Source organism: Leptosomus discolor, chromosome 5, assembly GCF_034619465.1.
Source record: "Leptosomus discolor isolate bLepDis1 chromosome 5, bLepDis1.hap2, whole genome shotgun sequence".
In the NCBI taxonomy this organism is placed as follows: Eukaryota; Metazoa; Chordata; class Aves; order Leptosomiformes; family Leptosomidae; genus Leptosomus; species Leptosomus discolor.
In genome coordinates, this window is record NC_141395.1 from 41,621,597 (window position 1) to 41,636,125 (window position 14,529).

The window sequence follows — 14,529 nt, forward strand, 5'->3', positions numbered from 1 at the left end:
TAATGCTATGCAGCTCAAAGTGAATATGAATATGCAGGCATTTGAAAGACATTTGCACTCGCTCTGCTACTCACAAATATCTATTTCCAAGGTTATAACCATGCCGAAGAAAACCATAGTTATGTGCTATTTCAGCTATCACCCTCCACAAATCATTTGTTAACTGGATAGGTGTCCTGCAGCAATCAGTATTAAACTACTGGTGGTCATCAGCGCAGTAGGATGAAAATTAGCTCTGCTCTGCAGAAGAGAGTCAAACTGTTCATTCAAAATACACCCAAGTGATTCTTCAGTGGTGATCTAAGAAGCCAAAATCCGAATGCAACACTACTAACGAGCGTACACTGCCTAGCACGCTGCTTTGAAACTGTATTTTGACAAATCCAGCAACTGAAAGTCTGGGCTGCTTAACTACTAAAGAGAATAAGCCTTCAGGGTCTGGTACAAGCAATTCCACTTTCTAGGGCAAAATGCCCATTACACCCAGTAAAGAATTGCTACTGGCTGAAGCAGCGAAGTTTGAAATTCTCTATACACAGCAACTACAAGTGACTTAAACCCTTCCTTCAATCTCAGGAAGGAGCTCACATGCTACCCCACATACAGACTCCACTTCTGAAAACTCAAATGCTCCGCCAGTAACTCTAGACTCACTAGGATTAGGAAACTTCTAGAGCAACCTTATCCTTCTTGTCACACTGAGCACCCTCAAATTCAAGGCAAATAATCAAGAGGAAAGGAACAAGAATATAATGTTTTAAATGCTTCTTTTCCTTGTGCAAACTGTGTTTTGGTCACCTACATGAGCTTCACTAGAGCAACATAACATCGTTACCTACAGCGGTAAACCAAGCAACAGGCAGATCTCTGGCAAAACAGAAATCACGCTAATTTAATTTACAGGGCTTGGTTTGTGAGAGAATGGAGATGAAGGCTTGCACAATGCTTTTATAGAAGTATTCAGTGGTGTGTCCCAAGAAAGTTACCCATCACTGCCTTTAACTGTCAAGTTAATATAAAGCAACATTAAAATTCTACGTTTCTTTTCAATTTTAACAGGAAAACAAAAACCATACTGCTAGCATCTGGCATACACTTCAATACTGTGCAAACATTAATCCATCTCATTCTCTAATTCAGCCAGTGACCTTAATACCAGTTCAGTTCTTAATCATCTGGCTCTATCAGTGTAGCTGGCATTCATTTTGCTTGACACAAGACCTACCCAATAAGTAACAATAAAAAACCCTCTTAGACAATGTTTGACAGTTCTTAACCCCAACTGCAATCTCTTTATCTGCTAGATTTTATTTTCTTAACAATGCCTAGACAACACTTACTCAAAGTAACTGGAAGAGCTAGAAGAAGAGCTCTAGAAGACTTTTTAGCCCATTACAGAAAGGGAGTCTCCAGTGCTGAAAAAGAATATGCTTATACCAGCAGGCTGCCAAAAACCCGCAGCTACAAGGTGGGGAACTACACAGGACCAGTTCCAACACACGTACATCTCATGGCCCAAACATCATATGCTCCAAAGCTTCACCTGCTCACCTGTACGAGCACACAGAACGTCTACTGTGCTGCTGCTGGAAGTGCCAGCAGCATAGAAGAGTAGCAACCATACCAGGGTAGCAAACCAGGCAGTAAGAACTATCTAGTGTTAAGCTTCGCAAGAAAAGACTGGAGACCTCCAACAGAGATCACTCATTGGCTACTCTCTACTTCCCATGACTATGAACTGTAGAGAACTTGAGGTAAGAGCTTAAAACTAACTCCTCTCAAATCTCAGGTAGAAACACCTCAAGACAGCAGTTTATCACATTATAACGATACTCCTTTTGATAGTCTACAATTTTGATTCACAAATCTGCTTAACATAGCTTAAAGAGGGGTTGTTCAAAGCTACCTCAAAACAAAAGCAGCAAGTGAGAACCACCGAAAAAAGAAACTACTATTTTAAAACCCCATTGCCCCAGAGCCATCCTCCTCCAGAGCAGCAAGAGTTCCTCTCATTATGAAAGAAGCACGAAGATTTCAAGGGGAAAAAAGTTTAGATGAGAAACCACATTCCCTTGACAAGTTCTCCCAAATAATTTTAAGGCAAAAATAGCTTCTCTTGCTTCTCTGACTTGAAGTTCATGGAAGTTTCTCTTTTTTGGGTTTTTGTTTGGTTGGTTTTGTTTGGGGTGGGTTTTTTTGGGTTTTTGTTTTGTTTTGTTTTGTTTTCTTTTTTTGTGGGCATGGGGTGGAGGTGGTAGTGGTGAATATGTAAGAACTTTTCTTACTTCAAATAAATGAATTTATAGGCTGAATACCATGACATGACTACTAAAATCTGAGACGAGTGAACTTCAAACCTGTTTGATATTTAGATGGAAAAATACTCCAACGCTAGAATAGCAGTGTTAGTACAGAATTTGTCTACTTTATAATGCTTACTGTGAAATGGATAAACACATGTTTCTAACACAAAGCTACCCATAAAGCAAAAAAGCTTTCTGACATCACCTCTGCAGTCTAGAATACATTACATAACATGTTGCAGTCCTTGCAAAAGTAGAGACCATGAACAATACCCAAAAGATTTTGAAGAAATATCATACAAGCAGATACTGCAGTACCTGGGGGATTACGTCAAGCTGAAAATAGCAGCAAGGTACACTGTTTAAAACTTCTGCTTTCCCTACAGAACTTAGGCAGGCCCTGTATAGCAACTACAAAGCCAAATAACTCATGCACAGCACCAAACACACAGAACACCAATGGCACAAGGGTTTCAAGTAATAAAACTTCTTTTTGCCAACTGGTTACACAGGGGAAAGAAAAAAAACATGTTAAAATCAAGATTCCACCTGTATCTCCATGATTACTCCAAAATCTAGGCACAGGACTCTCAAGGGCATACCAATTTCACATCAACTAAAAGAAACAAAAGACAAGTCTTGGCTCAATAGCAGCTCGTTCCAATCTTAAAATACTTTAATACATTTGGCAAGCTAATCTCATTAAACTTTTCTTCCTAAGAAACAACAGGAAAAATTAAAAACAAATTAGTTTAAGCTTAGCTTTCTGGAGAACACCAGTAACCAACAGCTGAAACTGTGCAGACTTTTTTTCTGATACCAAAAGCTTTAACTGCACTTCTCCGGAGAAAAAGAGAAAGCACAGAGCATGCTAGGCCTGCTAACCTGTAACACAAGCCTGCAACGCCACTACTAACCTGTAGTCACATCACTGGTCCCATTTTTTCTGGAAAAAGAGACTCAAAGCTTGCCTTTGATAAATGTGACACTAGCATGTAGAGGAAAAACCTCTCTAGAACATGTCAATGCTGCCTATCAATTGTTACTGATTAACTGAAATCTTCCAACTTCTCCCGGGCTGAAAGGACAGCGCTCCAAATATACGACTGTATGCTGTTAAAACAGTTTAAACATATTGGCACAGGACAGGCATAAATAGTTGTATGAAATAACTCTCTGTTGTGGTTACTTAAAACTTTAACCAAGGTCTGACCACAATTACCGTCAAGATTATTATAAGCCCACATGAATGCTTCTACATCAATAAAATATTACAATCCCCAGTTACTAGGTCTAAATATTTGGCTTTGCTCCTTGTGCCTCCAACTCCGGGCATGCTCCACTTGCAGCAAGACTTCTGGATCTGTAACAGGCTAGCAGCACCACCAAACATCTCAGGCTATTGCTTCCCCACAATAAACCACCCCCGCCCGATCTTACAACATCCTCTGCTGTACCTGTGCCTTAGAGAAAGCTTAATCTTTCTAACAGAGAACTGTATTTTTAGAAAAGCAGCAACTTACTGATCATTTGCCACTCTGATAAGCACATAGTGCTCAAAGGCTACTGTAATTACTAGTTAAATGTTTCATCACAAATACCCATTAAAGATTTGAAAAGCACAGCTATGAACCTTGTCTTACAATGAAGTTCCACAACCAGCATTTCTGGTTTAACACGTCCCAGTCAATGATACTGTGATCCTTTCAGATGCCTACAGAAAGCAGCTAGTCAGCTCTTGACTTCCATCCCACAGTAAGATTAATTTTCAAGTTTTTCTTGTATCCTAGGGATTTACAAACCCCAGAAATCCCAATCTGATTTCCATCTAGCATTAGCAACAGTTGGCTAGTTAAAGATTTGTACACAGCCATATAAAATAGTACAAAGACCGCGGCTTCTGAGTTTGTGCTGCATTTTTAAAGAACATCAAACTCAGTTTAAGTTCTTTTGTGACAGAAAAGGTTTAGGATTTACAGTACATTTACATTAGTATTCACCTACTCCTCCAAAGCGAGTGCTCATATTTCTGACCACCATAACCCATCTTTAGGATTACAAAAGCCCTTCCAAAAGGGGAAGGTCCCAGTGTGGCAGAGCACTGGGCCACCCAGTGACCTATATACAGCAGCACCAGAGTTCAACATCCGCTCCATAATTAGACGAGCTACACTTGCCTCACTCTGCTGTCCTAAAACGCACAACCAACCAACCCAGAGTGCTTTTTGGTTCAGGAGGCACGCAACCTGACCTGCCCTCCTCAGAACTGCTAGGCGATGCACCCGAGAAGAAAGTACTAGCACACACTTAAAAACACGCCACATCCACCACCGCAGACAACCACCACGTATCCCAGTGCAGCACCTCCCTCTCCTCACACGTAAAGGCCCTTCTGGCCCACGGTCCCTTACCACCGCCGCAGAGCTTTGCAGCAAACCCACACCCCCACACCCCCCCAAGATGAGACAAGGAAAGGCACCTTTGTGGGGGGACCCGTTGATGCTCTCGGAGCTAGACTGCATGTCCACGGTGGCTCTCCTGAGGCTGCTAAAATAAGCCCTGGACCTGGAGAAGCTGCTGCGGGGGGACCGCCCGTGAGGGCTGCCGAAGAGGGCGGCGGTGCCGTCCTTGCGGGCGAAGATGCCGCTGAAGAAGCGCAGCAGCCGATGCTCGTGGGCGGCGGCGGTGCCCTCCCGCCCTAGCCGCTCGGAGAGCCGCTGCAGGTCGCTGTTATCCAGAGTCCTGTTCTTGCTCTTGCTCCGCTCCCAACGCTCCAGCCGGGAGAGCGGCTCGGCCTGGCTCAGCACCTCACCCACGTCCAGCGTGTTGCGCTTCTCAGGGGGCACGACGACGGCGGCTGCGGGCGGCGAGCCCCGCTGCCCGGCCCCCTGGCCCGGCGGCGGCCCAGGGAGGCAGCCGGAGCTGCTGTGCCGCCGCACCCGGCCCAGCGCCCCCACGCGCGGCGGCTCCACCGCCCCGCTCCAGTGCCTGAAGCTGAAGCTCCGTCGCAGCAGGCTCGGCTGCCGCCGCGGGCTCTGCCCCCGCTCCCCTGCTGTCTGCGGGGCCAAGCCCGAGCAGCGGGCGCCTGGCCCCCTGTCCTCCTCCTCGGGTGAGGCCGAAGCTTCAACCCCGCCGCTGGCGGCCGCCGGCTCCCCGCCCCTGCCCTCCGGGGAAGGGCTGCCCCGAGGCCCGCCGAGGGCGAGCTGGGCGGAAAAAGGCTGCTCCGCACTCCGCGGCACCTTGAGGCGGCCCAGCTCCAGCTGCCCGGTGCTGAGGGTCCTGAAGTTGCGAAAGCCGCATGGGCTGGGGACTCTATCCCGCTCCTCGCCTTCCTCCTCGCCTTCCTCTTCCTCCACCAGGAGCAGGCCGGCCCTGGTGAGGCTGGAGGAGCCCGGCGCCCGGCTCCCTCCGCGCCGCCCGCGGCGGGGCACCTCCGGCCCGGGCTGGCCGCTCTCCGGCTCCAGCAGCTCCTTCTTCACCATGGTCACGGAGATGCGGTAGACGGTTTTTCTGTGGGGGGTCCCCCGCTGCATCCTCTCCGGAGAGGAGGCGGCGGCGGCGGCCGGCAGCTCGCTGCTGTCCAGAAGATACATGTCTCTCCCGGCTGCTCGCCTCCCTTCAGGAAGCAGCATCCAGCCCGGGCATCGCAGCCTGCCCGCCGCCGGAGAGACTGCGAATGGAAATGCAGAACTACAAACCACTGCAACCCAATTAAAAAGAAAAAGAAAAAAATTAAAAGAATCCTCCCGTGTCACACTCCCCTCGGGGAGTCACCCCGCTTCACCGGCGGCAGCTCCGCTCCGGCGTCGCTCCATGTCAGCGCCATCCAGCCCTCCCCGGCCCCTGCCGAGCAGACACCGAGGGACGAGTTAAATCCATGCAGCAACCGCCTGCATCCTCCTGCGGATCCCAAAATGCATTGCTGGGGAAGAAGCCCGCTCCGGTATTCAAGGGATTAGAGCAGCAGCAGCCTTCAATCTCATTGTTTACAGCAAGGCTGCACGTTTGCGGATCTTGCGGAGGTTTTTTGCTGGGTTTTTTTGTTTGGGTTTCCCCCCCCCCCCTCCTTTTTCCCCTCCACCGGGCGAATCCGCTGAATATCCGTCCTCGAGAGCGCAGAGAGGCGGGCAGCGGCAGGCCGCTGCCCCGGCTGGGCTGGAAGGGGGCCCGTCCGGAGGCAGACCCGCCGGTGCCCAGCGCGGCGGTAGCAGAAGCGCCCGGCCCCGAGGCGCCCGGCCCTGGACGGGCGGCGCGGCGGGCAGGCGGCCACGGCAGCCGGGGTTCGCCCAAGCGCCGGAGCGGAGCGCCGCCGGCCGAGGAGCGGAGTGCCACCCGCCGAGGAGCGGGGGAGGGAGGCGAGGCACCAGACAGCGGCAAGGGGAGGCGCTGGAGGGCTCCGGGGAGGAGGAGCAGGCTCTCACTTGGTTTTCCTCTTCCAACTCTCCCTTCAGAAGGGGAGGACTGCAGCTACACCTCACGCTTCCCAGACAACAGTCCAAGGCGTGCATCGCCCATCGACTCGGAACAAGGCTCAGACCCCGCCTGAGCTCAGCTTGCTCTGCATCCCGTGATCCTGGACGCAGGGCGAATCGAAGGCAACACCGCCTCCTTAACAATGAAGGCTAAGAATGACTCAGAACTGATTTATTTTTCATCTGTGACAACTGTGATTGTCCTTAACAAATGTTTGTTAACCGTAGCAATTCGCACAATTAAAAAGCCACGGTATTACACACTTAGTCATGCAGAAAGCTGACCTACTGTATCCTTCCCAACCACTGGTTTCAACAGAACCTGGCTCTTCTACCGAGCTGGAAGGCAGAGTGATATTCACTCCTTTCACACCCACCTTGCCAGCTCTCAAGCACTTCAGATCAGGGATGCTGAAGAAGTAAAAAAACAATAGATGCTTACATTAAAAAAAAAAAAAAAAAGAAGTCAGTAGTAAGCCATGATAGCAGACAAACAATATAAGGCATAAGATTTCCAGGTCCTGTGCATAATATGCTTTTCAAAATCAAGCTTCAAAAACTACCTTCAACTGCCTTGTACATCCCTTCCAAGTCTACAGTCAAACACCTTCTACCAATGCCAGTATGGTTCAAAACAGTAAACACAAAAATGAAGGGAACCCCAAAGCTGTCAAGGCTTCACGAACCAGACAGAAGAGAGCCCAGAAGACAAAAGCTTCTACTTGGGTGCTCCCCAGACAGGTACCACGGTTCCAGACTGAGAGACACGTGGCACAAGCTGGCAGGATGTACCCCCAGGAGTACTTCCAGGTGGGAGGCTGTATTCTCACACCAGATGCACCAAGAGTAAAGGCTGCTCTGGATTCCAGCTATCACACACAGCAGTTTGAGGCACTGGGATCCTGCAATGCATGCTGCAGATCGATGACCAGTTGGAACACAATGAACTGCTGATTTAACCTGCCTCTCCAGATATGACAAATGCTGTTGTCTTCAACACTGAATAATTAACATTATTAACCTCTGTCCTGTTCACCAGATCTGTACATGTATCTTCAGCAGAAACCTGATCAAGACCAGCCCTAGAGAAAAGGCCTTAAGAACAGCCCAACATGAGTTCACACTTGACCAGCCTGAAAACAGTTTCCAAATCTTTCTAAGCGCTTGTTCACCACCACAGAATGACAGTAGCTTTCTCTATTTCTGCAACATCCAAAAGACCATTTCCAACGTGTATTTCTAAATGGGGGGTGGGGTGGGGTGGAGTGGGAGCAGAATGGGTCTAGTGAGAAATACAGGAATAATAATTAACCACAGAAGAAATAAGATACACACTTCACTAGACGCCAAACCCTCAAACCCACCAGACTCCAGCCGCTGTAACTCAGCGCGCTTACATTCCCGACTTGCCGATCGCATCCTCCAACGAAATCCAGGCCGCGCTTTCCAGCGCGCCGCTCCGGGCAAACAGCCTTCCTACCCGGAGTGGAATCAACCATTTTTCATCCTCCCGGAATGACAGACCCCTTCAGAGGAATTACTTTTAAGAGCAAATAGGCAGCACATTCCTTCACCCCTCCCTGGAGCATCCTCCCGCCCCGCCGGGGGCTCGCCCCTGCCCGGGGCCGGCCCTAGGAGCCCCCGCTCCGCTCCCCGCCCCACAGCCACGCCGCCGCTGGGAAAGGGTACAGCGATCATCGGCGAGATGCTCCAACAGCTATTCTGCAGGTAGCAAGACGTACTCGGAGTTTGGTCTGCTGCTCGAGCTGACTACTCACCACAGGTTGCCACCCCGCCGCTCCTTGTCAGGCTTCTTGTAAGTAAGGCTAATTGTAACGTAATTGCTTTGCTGGCAGTCCAGAGACCATCATCGGCGGGTCCGGTCAGCTCTCTCCAGCACCCGAGACAGAGAAACTACACCAGCTTTAAGAAACCTGTCATTAGTTGGCCATACAACATTGAGGTCTCTCAGACCAGGGACATAATTTGCAGAATAAGAGACTTCATGTTTACCATTCTCTAGGAGTTCCAAAATTGCCATGGAGGCCCATGCAATACCTTAACTCAAGGGATTCTGCCCGTAGCCCGTGCGCAGCATCACTCCACCATGCCCAACCCAATTGGGCCAAGATCCAAGCAGCAACAGCGTGTTCCCTCCTGCCTGACTACTCCTCCCCTCCTGCAATTAGCACAGATCCGGTCCCAGAACAGAAGTCCCTCAGGCCCTAGGACAAGAGCAGCCAGAAGCCACAGCAGCCAACCCAAACAAGTCTTTTGGCTTCAAGCCTACACCGTGTGTCCTGAAGGGCCCTCGGCAGCAGCTCCTGGTTACCTTTCATTCTGCAGGCATCTGGAAGCACAGAGCACAATAATACAGGGCTTCTGGAAGGCGGCAGGCCCACCAACACATCAGACCTTTCATTTATCCCACCTAACTCAAACACTGCAAATTGCTATACTGCTTTCTGCCAAGTACGTGCAACACCTCCAAAGCATTTTGCTTGACAAAGTCTCCTCCAAGACATACACGCTGAAAAGCAGTATCATATAAATCCTCCATTCAGTGCAGCCATTAAAGGGCCATGTTTGCCACTTTTCATTCTCCTGCCAAGGTCAAGTCTACCTACGCTACTTTGAAGACCTTCATCAGCAACAAAACCAAACCCCAGTGCATCTCTAGAGGCAATGTAAAGCCCTTTGAATAAGTGGAATATTTTGATTTTTTCCACACAGGAAGTTGGCTCATCTCACAGCATTGCCAGCAAGCCAGCAAAACCCAACCTGATGACTTAAAATGCATAAACATGTTCCACCCAAGAGAAGCACTCTACTATAATTTAGTCTCACAGTTTTCAGCAACAAAACCCCATCTTTTTTTTAATTGACATGGTGAAACACAGGTAACATGGGTGTCTCAAATACACCTTTAAAATGCTTCATACAATCTTCACGTGGCCTTCTGCCTTGTACAGACGGCTTTGCTTTAAAACCGCAGTGCTGCAAGCACAGCTGTATCAGTAGCAAGACACTGTGCACCACAAATTAAATACTCCAGACAAAAAAAAAAATATTAAAACTAAGATGATCAGAAAAACTGCAGAGGAAGCCCCGTGAATACAGCTTTCATTGCTTCCCGTTCTGAATTATATCCTTGAGTTGCACACCATTGCTTACTGGGTCACCAGCACACAGCACTGACTGCTGAACACCAACAACGGCGGGGACAACCATGCTGGGAGGAGAAGCATTATGACTCTTTAACAACTGTAAAGCAATTTCACTGTAAGCAACTAAGATTAGTGGTACTAACTTTATAAAGCAAAGAATTCTTCTGTCATTAGAAGCAATGTAAAATAGGCTTTGCATTTTCTCTTTTCCCACAAACTCTTTTTGCGAAGAGACTCCCGAGTCATTCTTTAGTTCCTTATTCTTAATTCCTTACAAGTTTCACATTTCACCAGCAGATTCGACACAATCACCCTTCAAATGTAAAAGCCCGGACAAGGAGAAACATATGCCTCGTATATGTCGGTAGCACCTGAGCAATAAAATTTCTATCCTCAGACAGCCTTGACAGGTGAGCTTGTTTTGCCAAAGCCTTTAGAGCTGCACAACTCTTGTGATACTGCTCATTTATATGCCTATGTTTTGCTTTTTTGGACAACTTCTAGTCATTCAAGTCTTTGCTGCTCTCTCTTTTTTTTTTTTTTTTTTAAGAAAAGCGGATCCAAATTTTATATTTTTGCATGCTGCAAGTTAAGCTCTAGACATACGGTATCATTCCAAGCAGTTGTTCCATTAACAAATTGATTGTGGAGGATGCAATTAGGTCACCTGAACAATTCTTAGAGTCTAATTCAGATGTGATTTCACTTTGCTCTTCTAGAGATACTGTGCTCCATCCGCTGTCTGTCATTTCATATCACCATTCAACAAGGAAACATGAGAAGGCATCTGGACGAGAACAACATTGTGCTGGAGGGTACCCGCAACAGAGAGACCAAACTCAAGGTCTCTCGCAAGCCACAGGGTTTGCATTAAGCCACTGATCTGTGTTCTTCTGTCACTATGCACTTGTTCATTAAAACAGGCCTGAATTCACTGTAGGCAATTCTTTACTCAGACGAAGAACACAGACATCTCACAACAATACAGAGAACAGGAGCTACCAGCGAGAAGTCTGCATTTGCTATCAATAATGGTCTTACTTGTCAGCACAATGAAATCACATTCCTGTCCTAAAAACACTGGATGCTGAGCAGGAAAGGGAATAAGGGTGATGGGACATGTAGTAAAACTGCAACTCAATCATCTGTCTTTCACCAGGAGAGAAACAAAATGTTTCCACATCTATAAGGGAAAATGAGGTTGCAGCAAGCCATTCGAAGCCCACAACACTTAAGTGTGCCTCACATCCATTGCAGAGCTCTTAGAGGGGTCACAGGATACTGGGCATCAGGTTCATCTGCTTAACTGCTTCAAGAAAAGCCCAGATGAACGTGGAGCCTTACAGAAGCTGTTACGTACATGTAAGAAGCACGCATCCCGGAAAGCTAGAGCTGTTCTCGGGCAAAGGTCTCTGCACCTAAACAGAAATCCCACCAATTGCAACAGCAACTCCTCACAAAAACTCAGAGTGCTTTCAAACTTCCAAAGGTTGGCATCGCTGCTCCAGGAAGGTTACGTGTCTTATTGCTAGGGCTATTACACTATATGGGATAACACAGTTTACAATACTTTTCTTCTTTATTTTTAAGTGTGGATTTTAGTACTTCCTTTCACATAGATTATATGTATTTTGTACTGTATTATTATGTACTGCACGGCCTAAGAGACTCATGCTTCATGAGAATACATTATTTTATAATATAAATACAATAATGAAATATCTTTGACTTATATCCATTCACTAAAGATGAGTGATGGGGAAATGGGGAGAAATACTTAAATTAATTATGATTTTTTTTTTGCCATGATACATACTGAAGATACTCTTTTTTTTAATCCTGTTATTGGACAGCTTCAAGCAAATTCCAAACTGTGTATCATTTCAGATGCTCAAGTGTGGCAGATGTCATCACCGCAATTTATTTAAAAGAAGAGAATAAAAAACATTTAAGGGAAAAACCATAAAAAGCCTTCAGTTTTTTCTGCACGACAGATTATCCTTCTGATGTCTGCCCTCAAGCTGCTGGAGCCATTACAATTAATATATTCTACCTATCCATCTGCTTCTCTTCATTTTAAAAACAAAACAGAACACCTGACTGCAGCTGGATTTCTACTGAATAAAATAGGATAGTCATAAGTTATCTTCTCACTAAACAAACAGGCATCCAGAGAAGTAAGTCCACAAATGGTATAACTGAGGCAGTAACACTGCAGACCATCATCCTGAGGCGCTCACCAGAGCTGCTAGAAGTTCTCCCTGTCCCCGCAGTGTTGAGTTATCTGCAGTTTCAGCTGCTCCTCTGGGGAAGGAACCAGTCCCCACTCTGCAGCCCTGCAGTCAACCTGCCAGATGATCCCAAAACTCAGCTTCCACTCTAATTCAAGCTGCCAACATAGATCATCCATCCATCGGGATAACTTTAGAAATACGAATGCTGCAACTTTAATTTCCTTCTAAGTAGGCTTCTGGTATAACCTATACAATGCCTGCTTGCTATTCTTTTCCATTTCTTAAGATACAACACCTCAGACACTGAAAAGCAGCAGCAAGGCACCCCAACCATCTGATAGACATTTAGAAAAGGATCACCAGGGACACTCCAGAAGGACTGCTCCTGTCACCTGGCTGCCCTCTCAGCTACTGGCAGGCAAAGCTTCCAAGAATAAACTAGAAGACAACTCCTCTTTCTACACATCCAGTGTTCCCTTAGGGGGCTGTTAACAATAATCAAAGTTCACATACAATGTCACTTCAGAATCTTATTTTAAAAACCACAGCTTGCAAAAATAAAAGCCATGTTTGTCTCTAGAAGAAACAGTACAAGTTTCAAAAAAATCCTTACCTCATTTTCGCTATTATTCCTTTTTTCTAAAAGGAAAGTAATTTAACTCAGACTATCATACATTTCCTTTAATCCTCGTCTCATGCCCAGTAAAATATTGTAACTGGCAGCACCAATATACAGCTCCAGTCTCTTGAACTCAGTATCGCAACTTCTGCTTATTACATATGGTATTTCAGCATCTCACGAAGCAGGATTTCCAGATGGCTGCTAGCTATTCATTTTTAGGCAGGCCGCCTTTCACCTCAAATCATTTACACACTTAAAGAGACTGCGCTGCAGTAAGGGAAAAAAAAAACAAAAAACCAAAAAAAAACAAAAAACCAAACATGCAGAACTCGAGAAACCACTTTTGGCTAAACTTTCATATCACAAATATTGGAAGCATGTCAATTTATCATTAATGACAATTCAGTTGAGTACTTAAAGTCACATTACTATTTGCATGAAGCCTAGACAGAGTTCTTAAGTGCCATGAATTCAGAGGCTTAAGCTTTTATGAAAGCATACTACTCTAGAAGCATGAACTTTAAACAATCAATGTAACAAAGAGGGATATGGTACGACACCTGTTACTGACACGGCCATGCATTCGCTGAGCAGTGTAAGAGCCAGTGGTTATGCTTCTGACCAGTGACAAAAATGTTCATGCTTTAATCAGATACGCAACATTTCTGTACAAAATTGTGTCATAACATATAGCATATATTTGACTCCCGATTTTTTTAATCTGTAGGCAAGAAGTAAAGAAAATGAATATAATGGGAAGTATAATCTGGTCTCACCTCTAGGTACATAACACTCTCAGCTACGGTGTCTGTAGTACAGGTATTGTTCTGGATGCAGCTATTCCGTATTCAAACTGAACAGATCTTGTGGAAGAGAGGCTTGTGGTGCAGTCACAACTTTACATTCCATTTTACAACTCTAGAAACTATATATATACACACACATATATATATCTATAGCTATATACACCACATATATTGTGTATTTTGTATATCTATCAAGTGCATCTGCATGTTAAGCCTATGACTTTATATGGCATCACAAAGCATGCCTTCTGATTCAAGACAAAAGCACATAGATGGAAACTGCTCAGAGCTCTAACCCTCCAGTTACTGCATGCAATAAAGCCACTTATGTACTACAGAAGACTTGCATTAAAACTCTGCTTAACACCATTCTGTAACTAAACAAATCACAACATCTGTAAAAGCTTTTAACATTTGCCAAAACTTTTTAAAGCTTCTGTTTTCAAAAAATGTAGTACAACAATAAAGATAATGTAATGTGAAATCAACTTGAGTGTTTCCAAGCCATCCCGGGGCTAAGAAGCCAAAAAAGGTTTAGCAAATACAAAGGTCATGGTTTTGGATAGGTACTTTTCTGAAAACTACATACTGACCCAAGGGGAACTGAAGTACATAAAACAGGGTGGTAAAAGGAACTACACAAATCAGCAAACCTAAACAGGCTCCATTCATATGCAGCTTGCCAAAGTCTTTATTTACCCAGCAACTACACCTGCACACCTAACTTCAGCTTTACAGCTCTGCTGCTTTTGCAGCTCTAGCCTGGTTCTGTCCTTCATAAATTATATTGAACAAGCCTATCTCTTGCCCACCACAGCCACCTTCTCTTTGGCTTCAGCAAGTTACGCAATGTAGTCTGAATATTGGTGTCAGAATTACCTACCTTTCTGTCTGCAGCACATACATCTCAGTGTGCTCCAAGCAC

The 14,529-nt window shown here is 45.9% G+C and overlaps 1 protein-coding gene across 6 annotated transcripts in view; it reads right to left on the minus strand.

The window, feature by feature from the left end:
- The window catches only part of AGAP1 (ArfGAP with GTPase domain, ankyrin repeat and PH domain 1), a 384,764-nt gene that overhangs the window by 294,810 nt on the left and 75,425 nt on the right, over nt 1-14,529 (minus strand). For 2 of the 6 annotated variants that reach the window (XM_086466245.1, XM_086466244.1), the window contains exon 1: nt 4,783-5,896. The exons of 3 other annotated variants lie outside the window; for them this stretch is intronic. In XM_086466245.1, the coding sequence (XP_086322371.1) occupies nt 4,783-5,896 (1,114 nt within the window). Of the gene's footprint in view, nt 1-4,782; nt 5,936-14,529 lie in introns of those variants that run through there. One more of the 6 variants, XM_086466246.1, reaches the window with a different exon arrangement.